Source organism: Porites lutea, chromosome 1 (assembly GCF_958299795.1).
Source record: "Porites lutea chromosome 1, jaPorLute2.1, whole genome shotgun sequence".
In the NCBI taxonomy this organism is placed as follows: Eukaryota; Metazoa; Cnidaria; class Anthozoa; order Scleractinia; family Poritidae; genus Porites; species Porites lutea.
Genome location: NC_133201.1, coordinates 27165643 through 27193608, shown reverse-complemented (window position 1 = coordinate 27193608; position 27966 = coordinate 27165643). Strand labels below are relative to the sequence as shown.

Below are 27966 nucleotides of genomic sequence, written 5' to 3'. Positions count from 1 at the left end.
GTCGCAGGTGAAAAATGGATTCCTTTATAATGAGCGTCACCCGCGACATGAATCAGAAAATTTAGTGGAAAACTCAAAGAGAGATTACAGTAGGTGGCAAGAAGAGAAGAAAAAGATCAAAGATATGTAAAGGTAAGACAGCTAAAAACAATGATACTGATTCGAGCAGAACTTCGCGCGAGCTATGAAAAATAACGCTCCCTGGCGCATGAGTCGACAGCGAACGAGCCGTTTGTTTGTATTGAGCGGAAGAGAGGTTTTTTGTGCTCAAAGGTTTTACATAAATCGGAAAAAAAAATTTATTGGCATAAAGTAAATAAGGTAAAAATATCTTACTGGTTACTTACCCTATGAAGATTATAATTACTTGGTTTGCTGTACCTCTCCTCCTATTTTTCGTTCTCCAATTATTAAAAGACGCAGGTCTTGAAAAGTATCCATCCATGGCTAAGTAAGAAGGCGCGATTATTCATAAAATATATTTTCCTTCTTGAAACAAGGCCTTTATGCTGAAATTCTAATCAGCTTTAACAATGACAGAAAAATATTTCGTTTTCTGCAAACGCACGCGTTACGACTTCATCTTAACGAAATGTACTCGAAGGAACATTAAAAAAATCCATATGCTATATGATATTGCAGGATTTGTAGCCATCTGTTAAACTAATAAACAAGAAAGGTTTGACATGAGTGAAAGCGCATTTTAAAATACTTGTCGCTTCGGTAATTGACAAAACGTGGTCTGAATAATAATTGTTTCACAGTCTTAAAATGAAAGATGAGAAAAACTATCTCCTTAAATGGTTAATTGTGGTCAGTTTATTTACACTATAAACGCTGAAAGTGATTTTCAGTTTTAGATTTTCTTGGAATCGCATCAGCGATGAAAACATGAAAAAATTTCTATTTCTTCTTTCTTTGGTCTTGTTTCATGGCCAGAATTGTAAATTTTAAATCCATGGATAATTTAGTGGCTAAAAGAAAAACAGAGCCCTATCTTAACCTAACAATAATCCCGGGGGTTACTCCTGGAAGTTCTTGGTGGGGGTGTGCCACCCAGTTCTCCAAATCCTGACCCTATTTCACACCAAAAGAATGTCATTTTCACACTCGTTTTCAGACCTGGCACCTTAAGAAAATTATGTCATCATATAGTTAGATTAGAACGCCAACAAAAAAAGATTTCTCAATAATATGATCCATTTCGAATGAGCATATTTCTCTGTTATCTTGTTCATTTGGAATTGAAATGATAAATACGTTCATATGTTCCGGTAGTTTCCTCGAAAATCATACCTTCATGATTCCAGACCAAAATGGGCGGTCTACACCCATTTTTATATCAAAACCGAGCAAAAACCATCCCCTTTAGGGTGGCACATACCTATAAGGCAAATATAAGGGAGTAACCCCCCTTACATGGCATTGATCCAACTCAAAAATCATATTCCTTACTTGCGATACCGGAAAATGAAGTTTTTGTTCCTATCTCAACGGCTAACAGACCGATTGGCGCCCTTCCTTTTAAATTTCTCCAAATCTGATGCTCTTATCCAGGTCATAATTTTACATAACATCTGACAGGTTTTAGTTTATTACGCCAGTTAAGAATGTATTAATTCTACCAAGGACTAACGAAAATAAAATTTTGAGTGGCATATTCAAAATCTCGCCGTTAAATCCGTCAAGCCTATATAGGCTAATTTATACTTTCTTATTCAGCTTCTCTTGGAACCCCATCACCATGAACGTAACGCACAAATTTCATCAGGGGCGGCATTTATTTAAAATTTTATTAAGTTTTCCAAATGCACTCTTATTTTTTTATAAGAAGGTTGTTTTTCCGGCCCAGGCTGAATATTCTTATATTTCTGCCGATTTTAGGCTGAAAATATTCTTGTATTATTCTTAAATTTGAGCTTATGACATTTCCGTTTTAGAATTTATTGGGGTATCAATTACAAGTGTTTGGTATCTAGATCTGTATCGCGTTACGACACTTGGCCGTTTCTGTGCAGAATACTGTACATATGTATTACATATACCGTTCATCGAACTGTCATTAGCGTTGAACATTTTGCTATAGCTTGTGCAGGTTTTTCGTTTTGTTGGCTAGTTTCGCCGTTCAGAGAAAGGAATAATGTTATACGGATAAGTTAAAAACATAAAATTGTATTGTATTAACAGATGTTTCAAGACACAAAATTATCATCCTTTTCAAAATCTCAGCCTCGGCTTTATTCTTAAAATATTCTTAAAATTTCGCAAATTTCAGCCTCGATATTCTTATAAAATATATTCTTATAAAAAAAAAGAGTGTATAGCAATACAGTTCTGAGTAATACAAAAAAAATAAATAAATAAATAAACGAAAAAAATAAATTGTGCCCACAAGGCTTAATACGTTGAATCGTTTTGGCTCACAGAAAGAAATATATTAGACCAGTAAAAGGTGTTAACAAGAAGATATATATTGTATCAAATCTTTAAGTGATAGGAAAATGCTGTTGATATAATTTTGATGCTCTAGATGAATCGCCAAATTATTCCGACTGAGTTCAAGAGTAAGAGTTCAGAAATTTTGGACTAGGAAGGTAAAATTGCTGATAGGGAACATGTGGTGCATGGAATTAACGGCCATTGATTTCTTCTTTTTTTTGGAATATTCATTGGAAATAATAGAAGCAAAAATGAATTAAGTCCATCCAAGAACTGAACGAGGTTTCATCCATCTCAAACAAGAAAAATAAGTGCAAAAATGTAAGAGAGGCTTGGACGCCTTTCCAAGTTTGCAAATATGCGTATGTGTATTCATTTCTTGGCGAACACTATTATTATCAGTACGGTTCAAAATTGACTTGCCCTCTAGATGGCTTGAAAGCTCGACTGTGGCATCCCGAAGATTGCAAAGTAACGTAATATCACAGGTCGAATCTCAGTTTTTTTTTCAGCGCCGGGAACGACCGCTACTTAGAGACTCTTGGCGGGAATCATCACCATTGTTGGATGTCATGTGACTTTGAAGTAACCAATGAAAGACACGCTGTTGGGAAAAAATTCTAGCTTTACTGGTCATTTCGGAGTTGCGTAGGGAACTAGGGCGAGTTTCAAATTCAAACCAATCGATAAACTGACACCACCATATAAAAGGTCATGTTGAGATTGGTTATTTGACCAAGATTGGTGCTCTAAAGTTGAACAGGGATCAAGTAATAACTCTTGAAATATGGTTAAAGATCCATACAAACGTCTGCAATTTTGTGACAGCGTCCCCCAAAACCATATAGAGTGTTTTCACATGACGTCACGGCGGCCATATTGGTGTCCCAAAACAATGAATCAACGGCCATGTTTGTGTCCCAAACCAGTCCTCTGGGAGTTGAACTCTTTTCTTATGCAAACGTTTTCTTTTGTTCCAACAAATTTGCATAGATGCTGGCCACGTGAGTGAAAACACTCTATAAACTCTTAATTTTTTTCACGATTTCTGTGATATTCCTAAAAAAGGGCAAACACAGTGATTTTCGAATTAGTTCCTTCCAAGTAGTAGATGCATGACGAATTTTACAGTTGGAAAAATTGAAAAATTGTAAAGAGTTTATATGGTTTTGGGACGCTGTCACAAAATTATAGATGTTATGGATCTTTAACCATGTTTCAAGAGTCATAACTTGATCCCTGTTCAACTTAAGAGTACCAAACTTGGTCAAATGACCAATCTCAACATAACCTTTTATATGGTTGTGTCAGTTTATCGATTAGTTTAAATTTGAAACTCGCCCAAGTTCCCTACGCAACTCCGAAATGGCTAATAACAATGCCAATTTGTCAAGTTTAGATGACGATCTTTTGGCTGAAACGCGTCAACACCTCTGAAAAGAGCACCTTAACATTTGGATACTGTGAAAGTTATACGTCTACAGCAAGGGAAGATATAAATTCCCCAAAGTATCGGCGGGGGACAAATTGGTGCCCCCTACCACACAATCGTCCTTAAAATTTCGCGACTTTCTCGAGCTATATCTGCGTTCTTTTTAAACAAATCGTTAGCTCTCACAAAGAAGGAGTGGCTAATAGAACAGAGAGACTCCGCAGGAATCCTTGCTTTAAGACCTGAGACTTTAGCAGCAAAACGCTCACTTCTAGACTCCGAGACGGACAGAAACCCACAAAATAGGACTTCTGAAACGTTTTCGAGATTTCGTGATCGAGTTCTGATCAAAATTGCCCTTGGTGTCAGAGACTTTTCATACGCACGGCCTGCGGCCGACCTCGAAGCATGCCCACTGCACGCGAGAAAAAACCTTTGGTACCCAGGGTTGGGTTAAAATTTTCTGAGACCATGATTTTAGTGCTAGGTAACATTCGTAGCTCCTCAAAGATGTTTGTCTGAACTCCATATTGAGATCGCTGACGCAGATGTGCATTAAAGAGATCTAAAGATGATGGTTTACATCGCTTTTTGTCTTTGGTTGTGAAAGCTGCTCGAAAATTTTTAGTTAGTATTGAGAGACAGCCAAACTGAATGTGAAATGACAGTGAAATGACTTCCGATGAAAACCGCATTAGAAGATAGTATCCCCGGGGGGTCACTGAAGGGATGTTTTGGCAAAGGTATTCCGCAGATGCCTTCAAATCTCGACCCTGCCTATTTAAGACAACAATCGTTCATTTGTCTACCCTGGTCAAGACAAGATATCCTATTTCATTACCCCGATTCATTTCGTTTTGCATACAAAATTACGTAATCTTTCATACTAACAACATGAAAGTGGATTTTATCAAGAGCCTGGTATGACCCTTAATTTTAAGAAAAGAAAAATTGTTGGTATCACAAACGTAGATATTTTTAATATAGCCAACCTCCAATTTCTCCTGTCTCCAAAGCGACACCCTGTTTAAAGGCTCTAAACAGTGAAATCGTGTATCCCATTGAGACCCTTTCGGTGACTAGCTATCATGCCTTTGAGTTTCGCAGCTAATGGTAACACGTGTAACTTGCAACGTTACATTTAATCCAATCACATTTCTGCCGTTTTTCTTAATCTACGATTTTATGGAAAAGAGCAGACTTCAACGTTTAAAGAATAATAATAATAATAATAATAATAATAATAATAATAATAATAATAATAATAATAATAACTGATAAATACGGCAATGATGGCAAGCTACCCAGACGAAACTGATATTAGGCGTGTCTCATGACGTCATCATCTAGCCTAGCAAAGCTCTGAAAGCTACACAGAATTGATTCTTATCTTCCCCAGCAACGGTTTTCAGGAGCACATGCGGTTTTTTTTTTTAAAAAAACAATGAGTCCGTGTTAATATCCTTATTTGATTTGGATGTTTTACTAGAAGTGAAAGATGCCTCAGATATTAGCTATGCTACGAAATTAAGTCTGCCGGGTAAATCTCATTTGAGGCAGTATTTTATGTCTTATGTTTCTGCCACACCGGGGTCTAGTTAATTGCCAGGATATCGATACTGTAGATCCAAATATTTCTATGGGAATAGCGGTAATTGTGCAATTAACATAAGCTATTAAGTAACAGTTAACTCGAACGTAGCAAATTCCATTCAATCACATTACTGTCAGGACCAACACAAGTGTCTTACGACCTCCCTTTATTTTTCTACGAAATTACATCAATTGAAGTTTAAAAAATATTTTCAATGGAAGGAATGTAACTTAATTTTTGCAAAAGAATGCGCGAGCTACGCAGCGTAATTCCTGTTTGTATGTCGGTTGTGTGTTGATCTAGTATCTTGAGTCCTTGAATAAACATGACATAAATGATATTCTTGTACGGTTTCTAGAGTATAGAGGAAGCTCTTAATAATCCGACAGCCAGACAGTAAATTAGATTAAATGTTGTGGAAACCTTCGCGTTGGTGTGCTTTTTGATACGTTTCGGTTGTTTTTCGCGTGAAATGAAGTAACTTTTCGTCGATTTAATCGACTGGAAAGGAGGCTTGAGGACGGTCACGCTATGTGACAATGACGTCTGTCGCTATGATGTGACATGTGAGCTGATTGTATACAAGATAACGCGTCATAATAGACAACTCACATGGATGTAAAAACAATGAAAGCCTCAAAAATGCGACCTATTCTTTGAGAGGTCAGCAAGTTTATGAAAACAAGACAGTTGTGACAAACTTGTGAAAAACACTTTGCAACCGAGCAAGCCAGAGGCTGAAAGTTAAGGGATTCAACAGGAAGAGGTTTTCCGCATTTTGAATGAGCCACTTCAGCAGATGTCATGGCGTGTTTTTACGGTCGTCAAAATTTGCCATTTCTTAGCTGAAGGGCACAGTACACTTTGGAGCGATTAGTATACTCGCGTTTGTTGTTACGAATCCATCAAATTTATCAAAACTGCCGTCTTGAAACATCTCGTTGAAACATGGCTGTTTTAACAGAGGATGCCTTGGTCGGTAAGTTTATGCTTAATTTAAGTGCCCTTTTGTGAGTTTTTGGCAGTAATCGGGTGGTTTAATACGCTGAAAACCCTCCGAGAACATGGCTTTTTATTTGGTGTTAACAGGTTTAGCCCAGACTAGTTAAACTAACTCGTATTTCAAATACGATTCTTAACATGTGAGTTCATAATGCGCGCGTATTCTTGGATCTCTATCAAGCTATCCTGCTGTTTTTTAGACAACTACTAAATAAGCGTTGGTCTGTCTATAATATAATTTAGCGCTTTCGCTTTCATAATGTTTTTAATATACCACATAAATATAAACCCGGTGAAGCGAAGCGAGGTGCTTAATTCACTTTAAATATTTGTAAATGAAACAATCTGTTTCCAAAGGACAGTCTTTCTGAAGTTTTCCGTGAATGAATTGTCGCACTAGACTTTGATCAGTTCTGAACTCCCATGCAATTTTGTCAGTCTGTTTACTCACTTGTCATATCTAGTGAATCAGCAGTGAATTTGACAGGGAAATTTAATGATCGCGCGCGGAGCTCTCGATCATGCATCGCATCGCACTTACACGGTTGAGAAATGTTTCTCAAACCACGTTTTAAAATCTTTTATTTGTAGCTGAAAAACGCAGTCGGTGGCGCGCCGATATGAAAATAAAACCAAGTGTAATCTATTCCCAAACCACCCATTAAGTTGCGGTTGTAGAATTTCCTTTGACACAAACCATACATTGTTCTTTTTCATGCCTCGAAAACGTATTTGCATATCATTTTAACTAAATACTTAGCCTTCTGAAACAGATGTTTCGTTATTTGCTCTCTAAGAATGGGGTTTTTCTAAGGGTTCAAAGGCTGAATCAGTGTCAACTACACATCTTGGAAGATTACCAAACTGCCTACATTTATTCATGGGTTCTTTCAAATAGCTTTCAGAAGGGCCCTCTAGTTTTGTACGGGCAGGTGTAAATTTGAGGCGATTTTCCCAAGAATGGCAATTTAATTAGCGCCCTTAGGGCTGAAAATATAGGTTTGTGTTAGATATACAGAATAGATCAATATTTGATTCAAACATAAACCAAACCGTTTCTTTTTACATCTCATTAGAATTAAGAGAATAATACTGTACTTAGTGAAAATCTTTCAGCTAAAAACTTCTATAATTCTATAAACATGTTTCTTAAACGTTTTGAAATGACAATGTTAAACTTTGCTTTCAAATGCCCTTGATATTAAATTTGGTACTTGATTAGTCGAGATCTCTTCCCCTCTAACCTTAAAAAAACGTGGTCACTAAATAATAATATATAAACATAATGACTTATTATTATTATTATTATTATTATTATTATTATTATTATTATTATTATTATTATTATTATTATTATTTAAACTCAATAAGATTTCACCTTTGCAAATAGTTAAAGTACAATAATTTTAGCTAAAACATCAGGCAATTGCGTTATGTGATTATAAGTTTTATTAACTAAACAACTATCAATAAAAAAATAGGAGAATTACATATTTATTAATTCAAGTTGTAGAATGATGTATACTTTACTTTAAGATCTAGTTTGTATGCAGCCAGGTTTGAGAGTACCACTGGTTACAAAGCTTCAAAAAATTTAATGCTAAGAATAATTATTATTGCATAGCTCTTAAAATATGAAGGTGTGAATTGGATTTTCTGCTATTTGCTTAAAACCTCTTAACCTTTTAATACCCACTTTGAAAAATCATACAGGTAAAATTTTTTCCTAGTGATAGTAAGCCTTAGATGTTGAATCTTGTATTGGTTGTTGAAAAAAGTTGTTTTTCTCCATGTGTGGTTCTAAAAATATCCATTCCCATTTCACCCGGCCACTAACATATGTCACACTTATCTTAATTTATTCAAGATATGCACATGCAAAGACAGGTCTTAATAGGAGAGGACACTCAGTTCCCTCCTGGGTATTAGGGACTTAAAGATTAAATGATGTGATGGCAAAGAGAACGTCTAAAAGAATAATTAGGTTTAATAAGCAAAAAAGCAACTTTGTACGTGCAGCACACTTTTTTGTATATTTCTTTGCTGGTTTTGCACGACTAATGATGTGAAAATGCCTAGTTTTGTGTTCTATGGAGAAGGTAAACAAGCAACAACAAAATTTTGTTTCGCTTTCTGAACTTGAATATGGTCCCTTGGAATTCAAATTCAGGAGGGTTCGCTTACATTCGACAAAGTATGTAAGTAGGAATAATGGGGATAAAGACTGGAAGAATGCAAATTCACTTTTTGAGCAACATTCTCATTACTGTTGCGTCGTTGGATCTTTAATTCCCTCTTTGACCTTTAACAGTCCCCTCCCTCCATAAAATATATTTAAAAGTACTCCACCCTTGTCTGTGTCCCTAGGAGCAGTTTGAGTTTAATGTCATATTGTAATTTAATAGCTTTCTGGAGGAACGAGGACACAAAAGTAAATACGGTCAACTCTCAGCTCTAAAGGGAACACCTTTAATTTGGGACCATGCAGCACTAAGTGTGACTGTCTTAGAGAGATGTTTGTTTTATACAGTGGAACCTATATATCTATTCAAGGGAGACCTCTGTTCAGGGGACACCTTAGCACTCAAAAAGTGACTGACCACAAAATGGTTGATAAGTTCAGGGGCGGATGCAGGGGAGGGGCCTGGGGGGGCGGGGCGGGGCCACCCCTTATTTTTAGACCAAACTGAGGCCTGAAGGGTGGAAAAAATTTTTTTGCGACTGAGCCCTCCCCCCTTATCTCAGGGTCTGGATGACCAGGCCCCTCCCTTGCCTGACGGTCTGGATCCGCCACTAAAGTTTAAGTGTTCACTGGGCACAATGGCAACAGCTCTCAAAACGTTGGTGAACTATCTCACTTGAATCAATGTTCTGCACTCGTGAGAATTCAACACAAAACATCGCAGCTGCTTGAAATAATGTCTGCTGTAGATTCAGAGGCAGAATAAATGAAAAATATTTTATTTGTTGGTAAATTATTAACAAACCCCAGTCCAACCTCCATTCAGGGGACACTTGCCTTAGTCCCATGGGAGTCCCCTGAATAGAGGTTCCACTGTAGAGAGTCAAATAAAGGTAGTAAAGAAAGGCGGGGCCCAACTCTAGGTGTCCATTTTACCAAGGTGTCTGGGATCATTTTATGTTTCTGTAAAGCTGCCCACCTACCCCTCCCCTAAACCAATATTAACACTTAGTTCTTACTTAGGGCAAAATGTTGGCTTAGGTGGGCAGGTTCACAGAAACGTAAAATGATCCAGTGTCTGTTGAGAGAGAGTCAACTGTAATGTAACAGCATCACTTAATGATGAAGTCATTACAGCTTTAGGTTTTTATAAGCCCCTGGTTGGTGGCCTGGCGAGGGTTTCAGCCTGTGACCTCACTCTGAGTGGAAAAAAAACCCCAGATACCTAAAGGAAAATAATTGGAGATTCTAAGGGGTGTGGGTGGGCAAAAAGGGGTTGGGGGGGGGGGGTGGAGATGGTTAGGGGTGGAGAATTTACAGCAAGAAATTTTTTGAGGAAGGTTAACTGTGGATAGCCTCTGCTTTTAGAGTTTAATATCAGGGTTCCAACCGAGTCTTGAATTCTTGAAAAAGTCTTGAAATTTGCCCGACAATTTTCCAGACCTGGAAAAAGTCTGGAAAAATGGTAAAAGGTTTTGCGTGTTTCTTTTTGCAAAGCCACAAAAAGAGTGCTTGATAAGTGAAATTGTTTTGTTTTATTCAGACCTTATTCAATCTCACCCTTACGTTTGCAGTGCACCTTGAAAAAACTTTGTTCCTGCGTTTTTTAAGGTCTGTATTGATCACTTATTTGATAACCTTGAGTCTGGAAAAAGAAATTATTATTTTGGAAAAAAAGTCGGGATAAAGTTTAAAATTTTGGATCCAAAAATGGACAGGTAATAATATACAGCATCCTAGTTCTTTAATACATGTAGCCTCCTAACTAACTATATCCTTCAACTCAAGTTTATTTAAGCAATGGATCACACTTTCTATGGGTTTACCAGCATGATAACCCATGCAGGATGTTGGGAGAGCACTAGAAAAGCTTGTAAGTCATGAGCCGAAGGTGAGTGATTTGCAAGCTTTTCTAGTGTTCTCTCAACATGCTAATTAGGTTATCACACTACTGGTAAACCCATGGAAAGTGTGATCTATATGCTGTTATAAAATAACTTTAAGTTTTCTATGAGTTTACTGGCACAATAAACCATAGGTTTTTAACCAATCAGAATGTACATGCTAATCTTAGTTATTTTATAACAATTCGTGTTAGCACTTAATTACCTAACATATAACATGAGTATTTCTCATCAAATTGGCTCTGCGTAGCCCGGCCAGTTTTATGTTTAGTTGTGTGTGCTAGCTGTCAAGAAAGGATAATTGTTTAGAACGCAATAAATTATTTTATATTTTACATGATTTTAGGTTTAACTAAAATCGAAGTCTATATTGGTCTCAAACATTCCAAACATTAAATAAATAAAAATAGAGCAGCAAGACCTGTATATTTTCATTAGAAACAAGTTTAGTTTGACTTACTAATTGCATTTCATTTTTAATATAAAGGTAAAGCTCATCATTGCTTTAACCTTTTAACAATTATTCCCATTTCAACTAAGATGTATCTCTGATGGAATTTTGTTGTGGACATTGTAAAGATGAGTAAATTCATTTAATCAATTTTCTTTTTTGAATGTGTTTAATTATTTACAGCTATTAAGAATTGAGTAGTTTTTCTAAAACTGTTGAATTGAAAATCATAAATAATAAATTTGTTTGAAAGGATAAGTCTGGATTGAAATGAAATGTCAACTTTACTGCGAGCTATTTTTTGCTACATCTTACTGAAATATGGCTCTGTTCGAACATTTTGGTTGTATTTTTTGTATTATGTCTGTCTCTTTAATCCTTTGACATTTGTCAGGTACTGTTTTTGCAATATCTAAATTCTCTACCCAATTCTATTTATTTAGATTTGATTTTGTATTTTGTGGTCTTACATAGTCATATACTACAGCACAATAATATGATTTTCCTCATTTAATATCCTCTTTATTTCAAAACTTTCATAAATTGCATTTGAATATGCAGTTTATTCATTTTATTCAGAGGGTTTTTATTACTTTTTCTTGACAGCTGCTTACTCTTTATATTCTTTAGATTTATTATACCACAAAAGAAAAATTTGTGTGAGGGGTATATTTACAACTACCGGTGCCTCTCTCTAAGACCTGGAATTTTTTATCAGGGCCCAGCATTTAACTGGGAAAAATTGTGTGGACTGGCAGAGTTGTGTAATATTATTATTGGTATGACAAAATTGATTACATTTTATCCTGATGCCAAGAAGGTTTCATTTCGCATATAGTAATACCACAGGAGTAACATACATAATATATTTAAGCGACAAATAATCCGCTATAATGTAGTCTAGGAGTGAAAGTGGTAAATTTGGCACTTTGATTATTGTGCACAGCCTTATACTATCAGGAATTGTACCTTCACTGGAGACCATTTCGAGTTACTGATTCAGTTGTTGACTATTTATTCAATGTGTACTGTATTTGCTTAACTTCTCACTTTTGGGATTTTTACACAAAGCTTAAATTTCATCTTTGTTACCAAAGCTGTGCTCTAAGATAAATTGTGGGGAGCCCTGTGCTCTGAGCCTGTGAAACCTAGCTAGCATTTGATTTTCTAAATATGCAAAAACTTGTCCCCCAAGTGCAAAAGTACAGTGATAGGGGCCAATAGGTGCTGCTTGAGCAAAGCCTGCATTCCTTCGGTGGAGGAGTGGGGGGGGGGGGGGGGGGGTACTCCATTATTCGTACTCTGTGAGTGTTGCTGAAAAGGGTATGGTTTTCAGAGTCTTGAGCCAAACAATGTGTACATGTCCAGTCTTACTGTTTAGCGTTTTGAATAGAGTTTCGTTTTGGACTGAAGCCTTCCAAATAGTGTGAAGTTTGGCAATGAGCGGTCTAAATTTGTGGCATCAATATTATTGTTTTCCAAGAAATCTAATTCCATTATTTTAGTTTCAAAAATTGCTTATATTAAAATAATTTATTTTCTGACTGTATGTAAAATGAAATGAATCAGGGTTGTAAGATAAGGTCTCTTGTCTTAAACAGGGTAGCAAAATTCACTGATCCTTTTTTGGCCTTTTTTTTCAGAATTCCAAGCACGACTTTCCAAAATAAGTGTTTTTCTTGAGAGCACACTGCCTAAGGAATCACTGAGTGCTGAAGCAGATGAACAAAGGAAAGAATGCATAACAGTTGTCGAAGGAATGAATAGTTCTTTGAACAATATGAGAAATAACAACTTAAAGGAAGGAAAACTGCTAAATGCTGGACTGTCAGTGTCTAATCAGTCACTGAATGACACAAGTGACTTTGAAAATGGTGTTAGAGAAGAAGGAATCCAACGGAGTGGTTCTCTTCCAGAAATTAATCAATCAGATAATTTAGAAGATTGGCAAGCAACTAGAACTACAAAGGTATGTGGTTATCTTATTAATCCTTGGTTTTGAAGTTATATGTATGAGTTGTAGTTAATTTTTTTCTCTCAGGTTATTTTTCTCTTTTTTTTGTATTTGGGTATAGTAATGTATGCTAATGAAGTTGAAACAAAGGAAAAATAAAAATTACCTGAGATAAAAAAGAGACTTGCTTCTTACGGATGGGCTTCTTGATTTCTCCGGCCTGTTGGAAATGATAACAAGAAAAGATGAAAAGCAATTTAATAATGTTATGTATGTGTGTTTGGTTGAAAACCATGGCATGCAAATTCAGCTGCCTTAATTGGCGAAGCCAGTTAAACATTTGCAATGCTATTAAGAATTAAATTGTATGGATTTAAGAAGCCTTTTTTAAAGATTAAGTTTATCACCGTATATTGTTACGAATGAAATTAAAGTAAGTGGTAAATAAGGTTCACCAAAAATAAAGTTTTTTAATTTAATGGACAATAACATGCCTTTCTATTTTAAATAATTTTTATAATGAGTGAAAAGCTTCTGAATGTCTCCTGAGGTGATGTACTTCTGATTTAAAGATATGGGAATAATCAAAGTTTTTTGGGGGGTTGGGTGGGGGGTAAACTTTCCATTCTAAGATTTCTATGGTCAGGAAAATTTGCAAGTGTTTTTGATTTAAGTAGGAATTTTTTGGGATGTTATTCAAAACATTTTAAGGATTTGAGTTAGTGCCCAGTGATAACTATCCCAGCTGCATAGTTGTACTTGTAACGTACATTTTTGCAAACTTGTTTTGTTGTTATTTTCTGATATTAAATGCATTGCAATTGCATTCATCCAACAAGGATTCAATTTGCTTAGTTGATTAATTCATTCATCACTGCCAAGCTTTACTGTCACAGGAATTTCCTTTGCCGTAGTGTATTCTTCAGTCTCGGAAATTGGTATGTAAATTTTTGGGGGCTAATTTTTGGGCCAGGGATTTTTTGTTTCAATTTTTCTCCCTTTAGATCATCCCTGTCACTTTAAATCCAGTATACCCCTCTTAGGAGCTCCAACTGCAGCTGGTCATTTTGATTTTAAGAGGAAATTGAACAAATTTAAACTGCATCCTCAACTACCATACAAATGTATTGTTAATCCTTGTATAAATAATTTAATCAATTTATTAAAATCACTGTTCTTCCTATGTTATATTTCTAACCTAACAGGCCTCCTATCTCTATAATAAACATGGTAACCTGGATGAAGAATTAAACTTAAAAGACCTGCGTGAATTGGTCATTTATCATCCTTTTGACGAAGATGAGGAGTCGGACAGTACAGATGATGATAATCCCAATAATTTAGCCCTAAATAGCTCAAATCAACTAAACAACTCTAACCGTTCTCCAGTAAACAAACGAAAGAGTCGTAAACGTGACAGTGCAGCCCTGTTTGATATTTCCCTTGAGGACTTATGTGAGCCAGACTTTGCAGGTTACCTAAGAGAGAAACACAGTGAAAAGCTTTGGTGGTGTGTTCTAATTGATCAACATCTGTGTATATTTCCTTCTCGAGATCCAGACGAAGTGGCATATGATGTTATCATAATGCCGTGTTGTCAGATCTCGCTGGACGACAGACTTATGCGCACCCCCGTGTTTAGGTTAACCCAATCTGATATGGCACCTTGGGTTTTTGTTGCCTCAAACAATGATGAACTAAAAGAGTGGATGAAAGTTCTTACTGTGGCAGCATCTGCTGGTAAAGAGTCTTCCACTCAGACTACAAAGTCTGAGGAAAAAACACCTGTTTGTCATAAAGCTCCTGCAATGCAAGCGATAGTAGAGGAGGAAGAAGAAGAAAGTGAAGAGCAACTGATTTCTTGTTCATTACAATCAGATGCTAAACATGCTTCAACTCAGCTTCAAAATAACTCTTCTGGGTTAAACAAGGTAAAGTTTCTAAACTGCCATAAAGCTAAAAAAATGCTTAAATTCAGTAAAGCTCAAAATTAAAAATTCCGAGAACTTATTAAAATCAGGTGATTTCTAAGAGTTAAATAATAAAAATGTGGAATGATATTTAATATTTAACGCTTAAAAACCATTTGATTTTTGTTCTTGCTAAACAAGAAATTAACATGACGTATAAATAAAATGAAGCCACTAAACTCTCTCTAAAGGGGATACAACTACATTAAACTAGAAGACCGGCACCACCAAAAAACCGACTTGTAGAGTTGGTACCTGCCAGGCTTGAATCATTTTTCTTAAACTCTCTTGCCTTATAAAGTAAAGGAGCTGGAGTGGAAACCGCTGCCAAATTGAGTGTAACTGTTCAAAACATTATTTACATGTATGTAACACAACTGATGCCAAAAAAGGTAGGGATGGATAAACTGGGAGAAGATTCAAATGGATTGCAAGTGTTGTTTTTCAAAACTTGCTAGCTTAACAGTTCTTCAAAGTTATTTTGTGTTGCTTTTAACAGTCATTTTAATGCTAAAATGGTTAGGAGGGAATGTTGTTTGGGTTGAGGCTGTGATTTTGTGGTGCATAAGTGACTTCTTGATGACATTAAGTTCTAAAGTGAATAAAGATTTGTAATTGGCAATATTAACAAACTGAAATAGACAGTTGTGACACAGTGCCTTTAAAGATGGACACTTAATACAGTGTTCTCCTTATCAGGAAACCGGTAAAATTTACTGCTTGCAGCAACACTTAATACCACCTGCAACCGCTTACGGGGTCCTTGAAATTATACAAGTTGTTTTAAAATATACACAAGTTACAATCTTCTTTCTTGTATGGGCCACGCGTTATGGAAAGAGAGCATTTTAAGATAGGATAAAATTATTGAAATCACACATTTAAAAGTGTTGTCTAAAGATTTAAACTATCAGTTTGAAGGGAAAAAGGCATACTGCCAACTTCATATAATAAGAGATCTTTAATTAAGCCCAGTGTGGCTCTTTGAAAATTAAGTTTTAAATTTTTTTAAAGTTTTTAACCTCAGATCAAAAGGCAGATAACTTACAACAGCAGATTACCCCAAAATAGGTCTTAAAATAACAGAATATGATATTGATGTTTCAGAGAACTTAGCTATAAAAAATTTCCCAGTGAGGGCGGGTCCATATGACCCTCATCCCACTTCCTTCGCGGGAAAGTGCACCCCTGGTGTATATTTTTAGCCTTACTTGTCAGGAATGGTCTCTTACCTGCTGAGCTAAAATTTAGGGAGAACACTGCACTTAGTTCCTGCTCCAGAGTGTCTGTCTTACTGTGACAGTTCACTTTAGCAAAAGATAATAGCGTTTTTCTTGTGTCTACTTTAATTTATGGTGTTAATATATGCTAAATGAATTTCGAGGTCCTTCTATAATAATTATTATACTATGCTTATATTTGAACCATTAGTTGCAACAATATTAGATATAATTATCACAGTGACCTCACCGTCATTGCAGCATATGACCAATTCATTGTTTTTTTTACCAAATTTATATTTTAATGATATTTGAGGAATGAATTGATAAAAAAAAAGCAAAAAAGTATAATTTAAATGAAATGAAAAAGTTGATACATTGTGGTTAACATTTAAAAGATATATTATGGTTTTCTATTTAAAAGAGTTTTGTATTGATTAGTTTTTTAATTGGTGCCGCAAGTACAATAAAGCATCAAATATTCAACTTGAAATAATTTTACCATGGCACTTTCAATATCTTTCTTGGATAAATTATGTTATTAAAATTACATCTATTGTAATAAGCTACATGAGGCCAGAAAAATAGGTTGTTTACACAGGAGGTGAGGATTAAGCTAGGTCTCTGTTTTATTGGACTTGGCAATCTACATGAAACTTACGTAAAAGATAAAATAAGAAAATAGTGTCAAATTTGTAAAAAAATGTTCAAAATCAGTTACCATCTATCTGCTTGAATATCTCTTTTAAAATATGCACCTGTATTTAAAAGTTTCTACTGGCAGTTAATGGCCATTATTGATAATCACTTCACTGTATTTTCAGCTAAAAGTCTTTAGCGCTCCCTTTTTACATGTAACAAGGAAGTCTTGAAATAGGATGAAACAGGGCTTTGCGAATTTATTATTTAATATGGAACATGTATAGGTTTGACAATAACTGAGTACTGGTAATATAAAATTGATATAGTTGAAGAAGTTCTCGTCTTTTCTAGTTGTTCCTGCAGACTCAATATACTCTTGGCATTAATGGAACTTTTATAAAATTCATGATAAAAATAAAAAAAATTAAGTGGTAATTAAAATTATTGCTTTCTAAATCTGCAACTGCAAGAAAAAAATTAAAGTTTTGTTGTTCATTTAACAGGATATGAAACATTATTCCTATAACTTTGTCGCCTTAGTGATCAATGTTTGGTATTTCCTAAACAAGAGTTACAATATTGAAGTGACTCACGTACCGCAACCTAATGAATTGCTTTAATGCAAACCCACAATCAACCACTGGCTCGTGCTGTGATGGCTGTATTGCTTGAGTAGCCAATTTTTATCGTAAGAGTGTCTCTATGCGTCTAGCCATTTGTCTGGTGTGTTCTAAGTGAACATGTAAACCACACTTGATTGGCTTTCACATTTGTTATATTTGCTAGGGATAGTGGTTCATTGTAAAATGTTGTGCCCAAAAATATCCATATTTACCCCACAGGGAGGAAGACTCTACTGGACATTCTAGGGGGGAGGCAGTAGTAAAGACCAAAATTTCAAGAGAAAAGTCATATAAAGTTCTGGAATTTCCATAGATGAAGGGGGAGGGGGGGTGGTGGAGGTTCGAAAATAAAAAACCCTGTATGGTGGGAAGGGGGGAGTATGGATTTATTCCAGAATAACACAGCAAAAAGGGGGCCAATGATTCCCAGGAAATTGTGTCAGAAAATTTTAAACCTGATCTGAAAATTTTGTGAGTGAATTTGATGAAACTTTAAGTTTCTGATTTTTAAACCAGGGTCTCGGTGCCTCAGCAAGTCTCAGATTCTTAGAATTTCTGCCCCTTAATAAGCATCCTTAGTGAAGAGAAGTTTGTGTTTTCTGTACTATGACTTAATATTGTATTATTGCTGTGTGCAATGCTGTACTTTGTAAGTGCATTATGCCTTTCGTCTGTGGTGACAAACATCTAAATTCTCCTCACAATATCCCTAGTTTAATCAAGCACAAACATTATGAGAATACAGGAGTTGATACATGTCTTGCTTTGAAACAATTTCTTGTCTTTACTAGCACATGATATTTAAACAAAGCATTGTAGAGTATACTTATTTTGATATTGAATTTTTCTCTTAAGAGTTAACTGAAGCTTGCGGCAAGGTTGTAGTTTTAAAGGCACCGCAGATCTTTGATATTTTGATGTTGCCATGAGATGTTATGATAGCACTAATATCACCAAGCTTCCTGCTTTAATTTGACAACACAATATTGGTACTCCAGTAATTACTGCCATATTAAAGCAAGCATGTGCATGGAAGAGAAAAAAGTTTATGTTTGGTGGAAAAAGGCCTACTGCTGTTGTATTGTAAGCCATGTAACTGTAAGATAACCAAATTTGAACTAAGTTATAGGCTACAATCTAGTCACCATGTTTCAAAAGTTTATTTGTTATTGTCATTTGTCAAATGCTACACAAAGCCTGTATCTACTTGTCTTGCAAATTATGAAAAGTGTGGTCAGCTCTTGAAAGTTATAGGTGTAACAACAAGCCACTGTTAAACAATTACTGAAATGTCTCTTTTTGCATTATAGTAATAACCTGTTTGAATGTGTTGATTACAGATTTAGAGCCTTGAAATTCATCCTCTTCAACTTGCATGTCGTTTGCCTTTAGATGCAATATCTAATGCAAAGCGAAATTATTTAACAACAATTAATTGGATTATTTTACTAAAAGCAAAATTTTGGGGACCTAATGAGGATAGTCCTTTTATTACAACAACAGTCAACTATTTTATGTGGTAACGTTCAGCTTAAAATAATTCTCTTGAGAAATTTTGGCTACGAGAAGGATGAGCAAATACTTAAAAAAGGTGATGATTATTTGAAATATTAGTTGTCACCAATGCTTGAATGTTAATATTGCTTGTTTTTGTTTCTAGAGTGAGGAAAGTGTTGCTGTAAGTTATGTCAACGGAGAACCTTTAGAAAATGGCTATCCAAACAAAGAGCTACCCAAACTTCCCAATCATGAATTTGGTGAATTGCCAAAAATACCAGATGAGGTTGATGGTGGTGGACAGTTTGGGGAAGATGTGTATGAGGCAGTGGCGGAATTACAATTAAAAAATCAGACTGGTCTCGGCGAACATGAGCACCAGGATGATGGTTTTGCTACTGATGAGTTTGACTCTGGCTCATCAGATGGCGAAGTTTCACCAAACCCACAAGCACAGCCAGTGCAACAGAAAGGCAAAAAGAAGAAACAGTTTTTTCACTGGCTTAAGAAGAAGGGAAAGAAGGACAAACTGTTCTCGAGTCCCCAAGATGGAGTTTCTTTGGCTGGGTATGCTCACAAGGGAAATGATAGTGCCAAACGGTGGTTCTTGATCAGGGAAGAAAAACTTTACTGTTATAAGACAATCAAAGACGATGACCCTGAAATGACAGTGGATTTAAAAGGAAGCGAGATCAAAGCAGGCGAGGAGGAGAAAAGCAAGCTTGCTGTTCAGGTGATGAAAGATGGCGTGAGTCAGTTCACTCTTGTGGCCAAGAACGCCAAAGATTGGGAACGCTGGAAAAAAGCATTACTCATTGAATCAGGGTTCATTAAGCTTGCCACCTCTCCCACAGAGTCAAGTTCAGAGGTGTTTGAACAAGAGGATGAAGATGACTATGTGTGTCCTGTAATTTCTCCTGAGTTACAGAAGAAGTTTTCAACATCAACAGAAAAGCCTGTGATAGCAGTTCAGACAGTGGATTCAGTACAAAGTGCAAACTCTTCAAAAGACAATGATGGCTACACGGAAGTTGGGTCAACAGTTCATGTGGCAAATCACAAGCCATCGTCTCCGTCTGCTAGTCATCAAGAACTGGGACCACTTCCTCCGTTACCGCCCGAGCTACCGGCCAGTTGGAGAGCATTAAATGAGGAGGACAAGAAAGACAAAAGCGACGCTGCTGAAAAGTCATGGGCAGATGATGAGATTTATGAAGAAGTGGCTAGCTCAGTGGCTCATGCTGACAAAGTAATCAAATGGGATGGAGTGAATACTGCTAAACCCGAGGGAAGTCCTACCAGTCCCACCAGCCCTATGACCCCTACAAGTCCAGCTGGGGGTGGTCAGATCAAGCCAGGGGATAAAGCAAGCAAAGGTCAGTGTTAGTAATCATGTACTGGCAAGGGTTCACTCTATGGGACTGTCCACATTTGGCGCATGGGAACCAGCGCCTGGGTATTAGCACAAAATGGTTGATAAGGTTTAAAAAGGTTTAAACGCTTGTTTATGGTGGAAAGTACACTTAGCTTATCCAGCTAGTTTACAGGCACTCCAATAAAATACTTAGAAACAAATAATTCAAATACAACATAACAGGATTAAAAACCCCAACTGGCAATTAAGAGGCAACCAGTTAGTTGTTACAAGCGTGGCTGAGGATTTAAACTTGGGATGACCGAGAACAAATCCAGCAAGTCACCAGAACAGGACTCGAACCTGGGACTGCCGGATTGCGAGTCCGACGCACTGGCCACTCAGCCACGTTTCCTCCTGCATAAGTGTTGTGTTCACACCTTGAGGACCTTATGTGTAACTACATACATGGTTACTCCATTTTGCCCTGTCAGACGCCATTTTGCAGCGAGCCTAGCAGCGAGTACAAAGCAGTGGGCTGCCCCAGAACTTATAAAAGGGGACCCGTTTCTAGCGTGGGTACTTAAAAAAGGATGTGTTCACATTATTGCCTAGCAGATACTGCACTTGGGCACCAATTGTGAACACTACCTAAGAAAAATTGGAGGGAGCCCTGTACTCTAAACCTGTAAAATGTAGGGTGCCCAGCACTGGAAATCTAGTGTTTTAAAGTGATATAGCTTATTCAGGTTGCTTTGGGCATTGGTAATTGGGCACTCGGAATCTATTGTTTTGTATTGACTTAAGTAAACTATTGCACTGTTCTGTATGTCCAAGTAGCCAATGCCCAATTGCCAAAACAACCTTTATTGAGTTAGGTATATAAAGTTAATACATGATGACATAGCTCCTTTGAGAATATTTATATTAATTTGTTTTCATTTTTCTTAGTTTGTGAGTTCATGCTTTTGTAAAAAAAACTCAATGGAAGATATATCTGTTGGTTTTCAGCCACCATATTGGCCCCTCTCAGAGAGATGCCAACATGGCATCCCCATACAAATACATCTGGATGTGAATGGGGTACCATTTGTCATTAGAAGGTTTACGAAAGGGTTACCTCTCAAAAATGGTATATTTTAAAAAAAGGGAAGGGGTCGTATCTCAGGGCAGGGCCTGCCCACAGAAAACTTTGGGCAATTGATGTTTCAGGGTAACTGACCACGAAAACCCCGTAATCCCCCTAGCCTGCATCACAGACACTTTAAGCCTTCTGTATAGACAGACTATACTAATTCTAGACGATGTGTGGGCCGACTATCCCCCCTCCCCCCCCCCCCCCGCCACGCTAAGTCAACATTAACACTTACTTCTCACTTAAGGGAGGGAGAGTGGTGAGTTACCCAGAAACCCAATTGATCCAAACTTTGTTGAGTGTCCCCCCCCCCCCCCCGCCCCCTTGTGGCTTGTGGCTCCCATGCACAAAACGTGCCACCCCTCAGTTTAACTTACAGTATATTCTGTTACTCAGGCTCTAAACTGACCAAAGGAATTCTCAAACTGGCCGATACCCTCACCAAAACGGCAAAAGGCAAGTCGTCAACTGAGAAGCAAGCAACATCACTCACCTCAACTACAGAAATCATCAGTGAGACAGATAACAGCGCTACCAACGGGTCAGCGGAAAGAAACTCTTCTACTGACGGTCAAGTTAGTTACGTTGACCGACCATCGTCGATAACTGACAATCTGTTAAATAAAGACGACGAGAATAAGAAAGACGAGTTGGAGGTTGGTGTGGAGAATGAAGGAGCGGTGAGTGATGATGGAAACCAGGACGGTGGTTATCTTGTGCTCAGAGAAGCTACTGTTGAGGAGAAAGAAGTTGAATTAAAAGTGCAACAGAAGATAGAAGCGCTTAAGAAAGGAGAGGAACCGGTGAGCTATTGTTGTTATTGTTATTGTTATTGCAGTTGTCTTATCTTTTCTGAGGTGTCCACGAAAAAAAGATTCTACTCCTGTCACGGTTTGCCCGCGTTGCTTGCCTTGAGCCACTGGGATAGTATTCCTTGCTGTCTTAATCATTACGTTGCAGTGGAAGCGAATAAATAAGATTAGGGATTTTTTACCTGTGCTTAGAACGCCGGCCTGTTTCAAGGTAGTCTGTGGACGGCCATTTTGACAGAGACGAACACTGCGAGGACTGGGGCCGACATTCCTATGGTAATAGTTCGGAAAAGTTCGGAACCGAAGTTCTGAATTGGTGTTTTACCTTCGGCCCGCGATCGCAAATCTGCATAAAGCGATCGACAAAAGGGTGCTGAAATTGATTTAAATAGTAAAAAGATGCACCTATTTTACTTGTAACGAAAAAGTATACTGATCAACAGTGAAAAAACAACTTGTTTTCTTGTGGTATAGCTGTAAATTCATTCGGTTAGTACAATGAAGGCATAGGTGACAATTACCTTCAGTCACTGTAGATAAAAGATGATAAAACTGTTAATTGGTGTTAATGCATGGAATTGCGGTCATGATTTTATTTTATTGGTATTGATTAATTTTTAAGCACATGCTTCCAAAAGGGCTTGAGATGCGCTTAAGCGTAGAAAGAAAAACATCAAAATATTACAAAATTTCCCATGGCTACTTGTATCTCTGTAACCTATCATGGCCGTTACATTATTGTAAGTAAGAAACCAAGAAGAGAGATTTGAACGTGTATATATTTAGTTTTAAACTTTGTTTTTCTTGCTTGCATTTTTAGATTGGAAAGAAAGAAGTATCACAAGGGATTTTAGCCAAGAAAAGTTTGTATGAAAACAACAACCAAATGGAAGAAAAATCGGGTGTAAAGAAAAGCACCACTTCAAAAACGACGAAAGAGAACGGATTGATCGGAAAGAAGGAAGTTGTTGTGGAAACGAAAGACGCTGAAACGAAAAAAGCTGACGTGAAAAACACTGTCGAGAGTCGTAACAGAAAAGAGTCGCAGTCTTATGGTAAGCCATGCAATTGTATTACTCCTCCGAATTATGAATATTATTAATTTTTATTTTATTATTATATAAATAGAAAAATGGTTTTTTTTTTTTCACGGCGGCCATGTTGGTGGTCAAGACCAAAAGCATTTCTCTCCTCCGGGAACTAAACTCTGTTTTCATGTAAATTCTTCGATAAAAAATCAGTTGTTTTGGCCTCCAACATGGCCGCCTTGTCACGTGGTTGCAAACCAAAAATAGGCATATATGCATTATGCTGGGAGTAACGACCCACCCCTCCCCCCAAAAGAATGTTCCCTGAGACAAACGAATTTTGGAAGTGAATTTGTCACCACTGAGTAGTAGTCATACACACAACAGTGTCCACAAGTAAAGTCTCTGGATCCGCCTCTGTTATCTGAGGAAATGTTTTTATAAAATTTGATGTTCCGTACAAACTTTCGATAGAGTTCCTTTTGTTGCACCATACTAGCTATTTCTTATTTTTTCTTTAAGTGTAGAGATCACATAATGAGCAAAAATATTCGTAACCCAAAAAACTGACAGTAGCATGAATTTGTGGTTACCCAATATTGGCCATTAGTATACTGTCTGTCGGTTTGTTAGAAAAGAAGTCGTCAGATTCTAATCCCAGAACGTACGTTCGCTAAGCGGCCGTCGTTTTTCGAAGTTGCGCTTTCGCCGCTCGCCGCTAACATGTATGTGTTCCGTGAACGGAACCACCCCACTAACTCTAAAAAGAAAAGTAAGAGTGTACTCGCAGCCTATGGTAAGCGAAGTTTGCACTGCTGAGCTCTGATTGGCTGAAAGAAGTTGCGCTGCCTTCCTAAGCAAGCGGATGAGAAACCACGCTTTCATTCCCACGCTTGGCGTCGAAATATACCATAGTACTCTTTTAAGTGCCATTTTTGCTGGCCGATTCATGTAAACCTGACTGTAACAATATCCATTAGTTTTGGCGCTAAATGCACGTGCTATGTCACGATTTAGTGATACCCGTATGTGCTCATGATAAAGTTTCTCTGATTAACTTGTAAGATATCCTGCCGATACAGCCGCCTCGTATCACTCCTCGCCGTTGGGAAGTTTCGTGAAACACCCCGAGCGGTGGTGAACGATGAGGGGGGGGGGGGGGGGGGGGTATATACGCAGGCTATTTATAACCTGAAGAAAGAGTTGTTGTTGACCTATTTGAAGTTATTTTTGTGCGTTTTTGTTATAGATCCAGACAGAGAACGACAGGAGATGGAAAAAACAGAGATGATATTCCAAGAGTACGCTAAACAGTTGAAAAAAGATGGAAACTCCAAGGAGAAGAAACCCTCGTTGGTCGCTCTGAACAGGCTTAACTTCGAAGACCCGGAAACTGTTCCTAAAACCAAAGAGAGCTTGAGTTATTCGGCGAAAAGCGAGAGCTTGCAAAAGGAAAAGGAGGAGCTCCTGAAAAAGCTCGACAACCTTAAAAGGAGGGTATCGGTTGCAAAAGACAGGAAAATTTTCTTTAACTTGTCGACCAGCAAGTCTAAAGCTACCACAGATGCGGATGCTGAATTTCACGAGTCGCAGTGTGAGCTAGCAAGAACCAAGAAAAGGCTACTGGAAATTGAGAGCGAAGCAAAGAATCTGAAAGTTATGGAGTTGAGGTTTCAGAAGACGGCAGATAAAAAAGCGCCGGTGAACCCAGCCAAGCCACTTGATCGGAAGAACAGTAAGGAATGCAAGCTGGGATCGGCGGACGGACATGGCACAAAGGTTGATTCCAAGGCGAGTTCCAGTCCAGACAGTGAACGTACGCAGAAAGGAAGTGTGTTGTCACAGATTAAGGTAAGGAGAAACTGAACTTGAAGTTTAGGAATAAGAAAAGAGAAACTGGAAAACGCGGCTATGGTGAATTTTGTTATATAGTCGTCTCTCTCTAAACGGACACCTCTATGAGGCAGGTACCTGGGTAAAAAGGTGACACCTAGAGTTGGTTCCTGCATGCCTGTTTTTACTTCCTTAGAGTAAGAGCAGAGGGTGGCTGGTTGAGGTGGGGAGGGGGGGGGGGTGGGTGGGTAGGGCAGTCTCAAATAGCGAGTGAGCAAGCTTAAGTTCGCCCTTACAGTTATAGACCATGAAGGCCAAATGCAGGACTATAGTTGCTGTATCCTGTAGACTCTGATATCATCATACATATTCTTCACACTGTTTCCATTGCATCTTCCCCTCCCCTCCCTTCCCTTCCCTTCCCTTTCCCTCCCCTCCCTTTTCTATTCCTGTCATGTTGACGGCCTTTGAGCTTTTGACCATGGCTGTAATGTTAGAATGATACAAACAGAGTTGTTTATATTGCTGTTTTTGCAGCGCAAAATTTACGATGTCGCTGTTTTGTCCTTCACAAAAATCTCTCTTTTAACCGTTTAAACTCACATTTTTTCAGGCTTTTGAACAGATGAAGAAAACAAGTGAAAAATAACTGCAAGACTGTTCCTCATCACGTATAAGCTGATGGACTGAAAAAAGGAAACGTTACTCGCAGAGAAATACATTTTACTTCTCTTTTTCTCTCAAAGGAAACACCTGGACTAGCCGAAAATAGCCTGCCACGCGCGTAAGACTTGGCGCGCGGGCGTATTGTATAAAATGTATCTCTTTACTCTCGAGAGACTCTTTTGCATTCTTTTTCGGTTGCGTGAATCCCTTGCTCTTTTATCTTTAACCAGTGATTAAGCTCTGTGTTCTGGGAAATCGCGAGAGTGGAACATCACCTGCAAGTGGACCGCGAAAGATTCTGACCCTTCGTCTCGCGCGAATTTCATGCGTGGAGTTGTTCCCTTCTTAGCAAGCAGGTGATACTCTTACGACAAAAAAATACAAGTACGTAGGCTTAGTACTCTCTTCTCTTCGTCAAACGTTTCCCAAAATTCGTTTTAGCTTCGCATCTTTAGATTTCGTCCTTGGTTGAAATTCCGTCGTTTGGTCTTCGGGTAGGTACTTATGTGTAATGGACGAAATGTAGGCCAAGATTTGGTAAACTGCTTCCAGACTACTTAGATTCCTGGGTCATTTAGCAAAAAGTAACTTTCTTTCTGTGTTCATTAACTACACACAGGGAGTAGAAGAAAATGACACAAATTTCTTCGTTATGAAAATTCTCAGGTTTTTTGGTATTTTTCAAGGTCAGAGTGTCGACGTTCTTGGCATCGCTCTGTCTTTTTCTTGGGGAAAACTTAAATCGGGTTAAGAAATTAACAGCAGAGCAAAGACGTTGTGTTTTATTTATAACGTTGCTTTTCAAAGACGAGATTTCATTTTTAGTGGCGTTGTTTAATTTTTAAAGATGCTTTTTCATGTGTGTGTTCGAAGAAGGTAAACGTTTTGTGATGATGTAACGTAAAGGTCTTTTTTAACGTAGCTGCTTCATATATACTCGTGTTTTTGTTGTTGTTAATGTATGAACTAGTTTAGTTTACGTAGATGTAAGTTACAAGTAATTACTTTTAGTTATCATTTCTTTAAAAATTTTGTTAATGTATATACTAAGTTGTTTGCATGGCGAGACTAGACGAACCCCAAGCACATTTTTTTGTATATATGAATCTTAGTTTTGTATGAGAAAGACTAGGCTGAGATTTACAAAAGTTTTAAGAACATACTAAGATTATACTCAGGCTGAGAGTCGTTTTCAAAACGTCTTAATTTTGCTTATTTTCCGTGAGTATAGCATAAATATGAAAGGTAAAACAAATGTAAAACTGAAAACGTGTAAAAGGACCAACTCAAATACTTAGAGACATTTTACAATGTGTTTTTTTTATTACAACTTTAAGAACATGTTAACGTTTTCAGGCTCAAATCGCAAAGAAAAAAAAAAGAAATAGATAAATAACTGGAAAAAGAATGCTCAGCCCCAGCCTCAAAATTAGACTTTCTTATATAAAAGAAAGAGTGTGGATGGTTTGCTTTCTATTGCTGTTATGTTTTTCAAGTTTTTTCTTCTTTGGGACACTGTAGGAATGGCGAGTGGCATATACATGAAGAAAGGTGGGCCTCGGAGAATTTTAATCCAATTTTGAAAGCTCAGAACTGTTTGAGTTTAGTCTGCAATTCTCAGGCCGGGTTAGTGCGTTTCTGTCTCCTCGGAGTTCCCGAACTTTTTCCAGCGAGATTCGTGGCTTTTAAATCAGGGTATTGACGTCTGTAGTTATTCGTCACCCCTAATGCTGTCTCCAACGTTTTTTTGTTCATTGTACCTTTAAAACATAAAATATATAGTAGTATGTAAATACGTTATTATTATAAATTTAGGAGTGATTTAGCTGCTTCTTTAAAAGATATTTATTCTAGAAGGCTAAAAAATGACATATCCGGCAAAAAAGGCACAATATTTCTTTAAAATTTGATAGCGTTTAAGGTTATAGTCCTTTATGCGCTAAATTGTATTTTTACTTTTGTTTTCTTAAGGCGATTGACGTTGACGTAACTGTAACAGCTTACAACAATTTATGTAGTGTATTTTCTGGTCCAAATGTAGAACAACCGAATTCACATTTTTGCGAGGAATTAACTGTTCATTTCACATGCCTCACTGAGCGTACTAACGAGTTTTTATGTAAGACAATAATTTTGTGTTCTCGTTTTAGAGAGTACACTTTTCCGGAGAACAAAGATCGATCATTGTTGTTTTTAATTAACAATAAATGTAACTGAAAATGACCATA

At 37.3% G+C, this 27966-nt stretch overlaps 1 protein-coding gene and 1 long non-coding RNA gene across 4 annotated transcripts; one reads left to right on the top strand and one right to left on the bottom strand.

Annotated features, from left to right (window-relative positions):
- On the top strand, positions 1–27966 carry LOC140947351 (uncharacterized). Of its 3 annotated transcripts, none has more exons than XM_073396431.1 (8): positions 1–132; positions 12648–12973; positions 14164–14889; positions 19074–20286; positions 21796–22202; positions 23032–23266; positions 24489–25090; positions 25686–27966. In XM_073396431.1, exons 2-8 carry the CDS (start codon positions 12764–12766, stop codon positions 25719–25721), a joined length of 3429 nt encoding a protein of 1142 aa, XP_073252532.1. In that variant the 5' UTR covers positions 1–132; positions 12648–12763; the 3' UTR covers positions 25722–27966. The 3 variants fall into 3 exon arrangements, with proteins under 3 accessions (XP_073252532.1, XP_073252524.1, XP_073252540.1); XM_073396423.1 differs by lacking the exon at positions 1–132 and adding an exon at positions 5897–6444; XM_073396439.1 differs by lacking the exons at positions 1–132; positions 14164–14889 and adding an exon at positions 5903–6444.
- LOC140947370 (uncharacterized) lies at positions 18558–22017 on the bottom strand. Its single transcript, XR_012166961.1, has 2 exons — positions 21893–22017; positions 18558–18814 (listed from the first exon to the last, which is right to left on the bottom strand). It is a non-coding gene; the product is annotated as an uncharacterized lncRNA (long non-coding RNA).

What these genes read in the sequence shown, in the direction of transcription:
- LOC140947351 (XM_073396423.1), top strand. Translation starts at nt 6,414, where the DNA reads ATGGCTGTTTTAACAGAGGATGCCTTGGTCG. An exon ending in ACTCTTCTGGGTTAAACAAG is followed by an intron (nt 14,890 to 19,073) that starts GTAAAGTTTCTA and finishes TTTTGTTTCTAG; the next exon opens with AGTGAGGAAAGTGTTGCTGT. An exon ending in TTAAGAAAGGAGAGGAACCG is followed by an intron (nt 22,203 to 23,031) that starts GTGAGCTATTGT and finishes TTGCATTTTTAG; the next exon opens with ATTGGAAAGAAAGAAGTATC.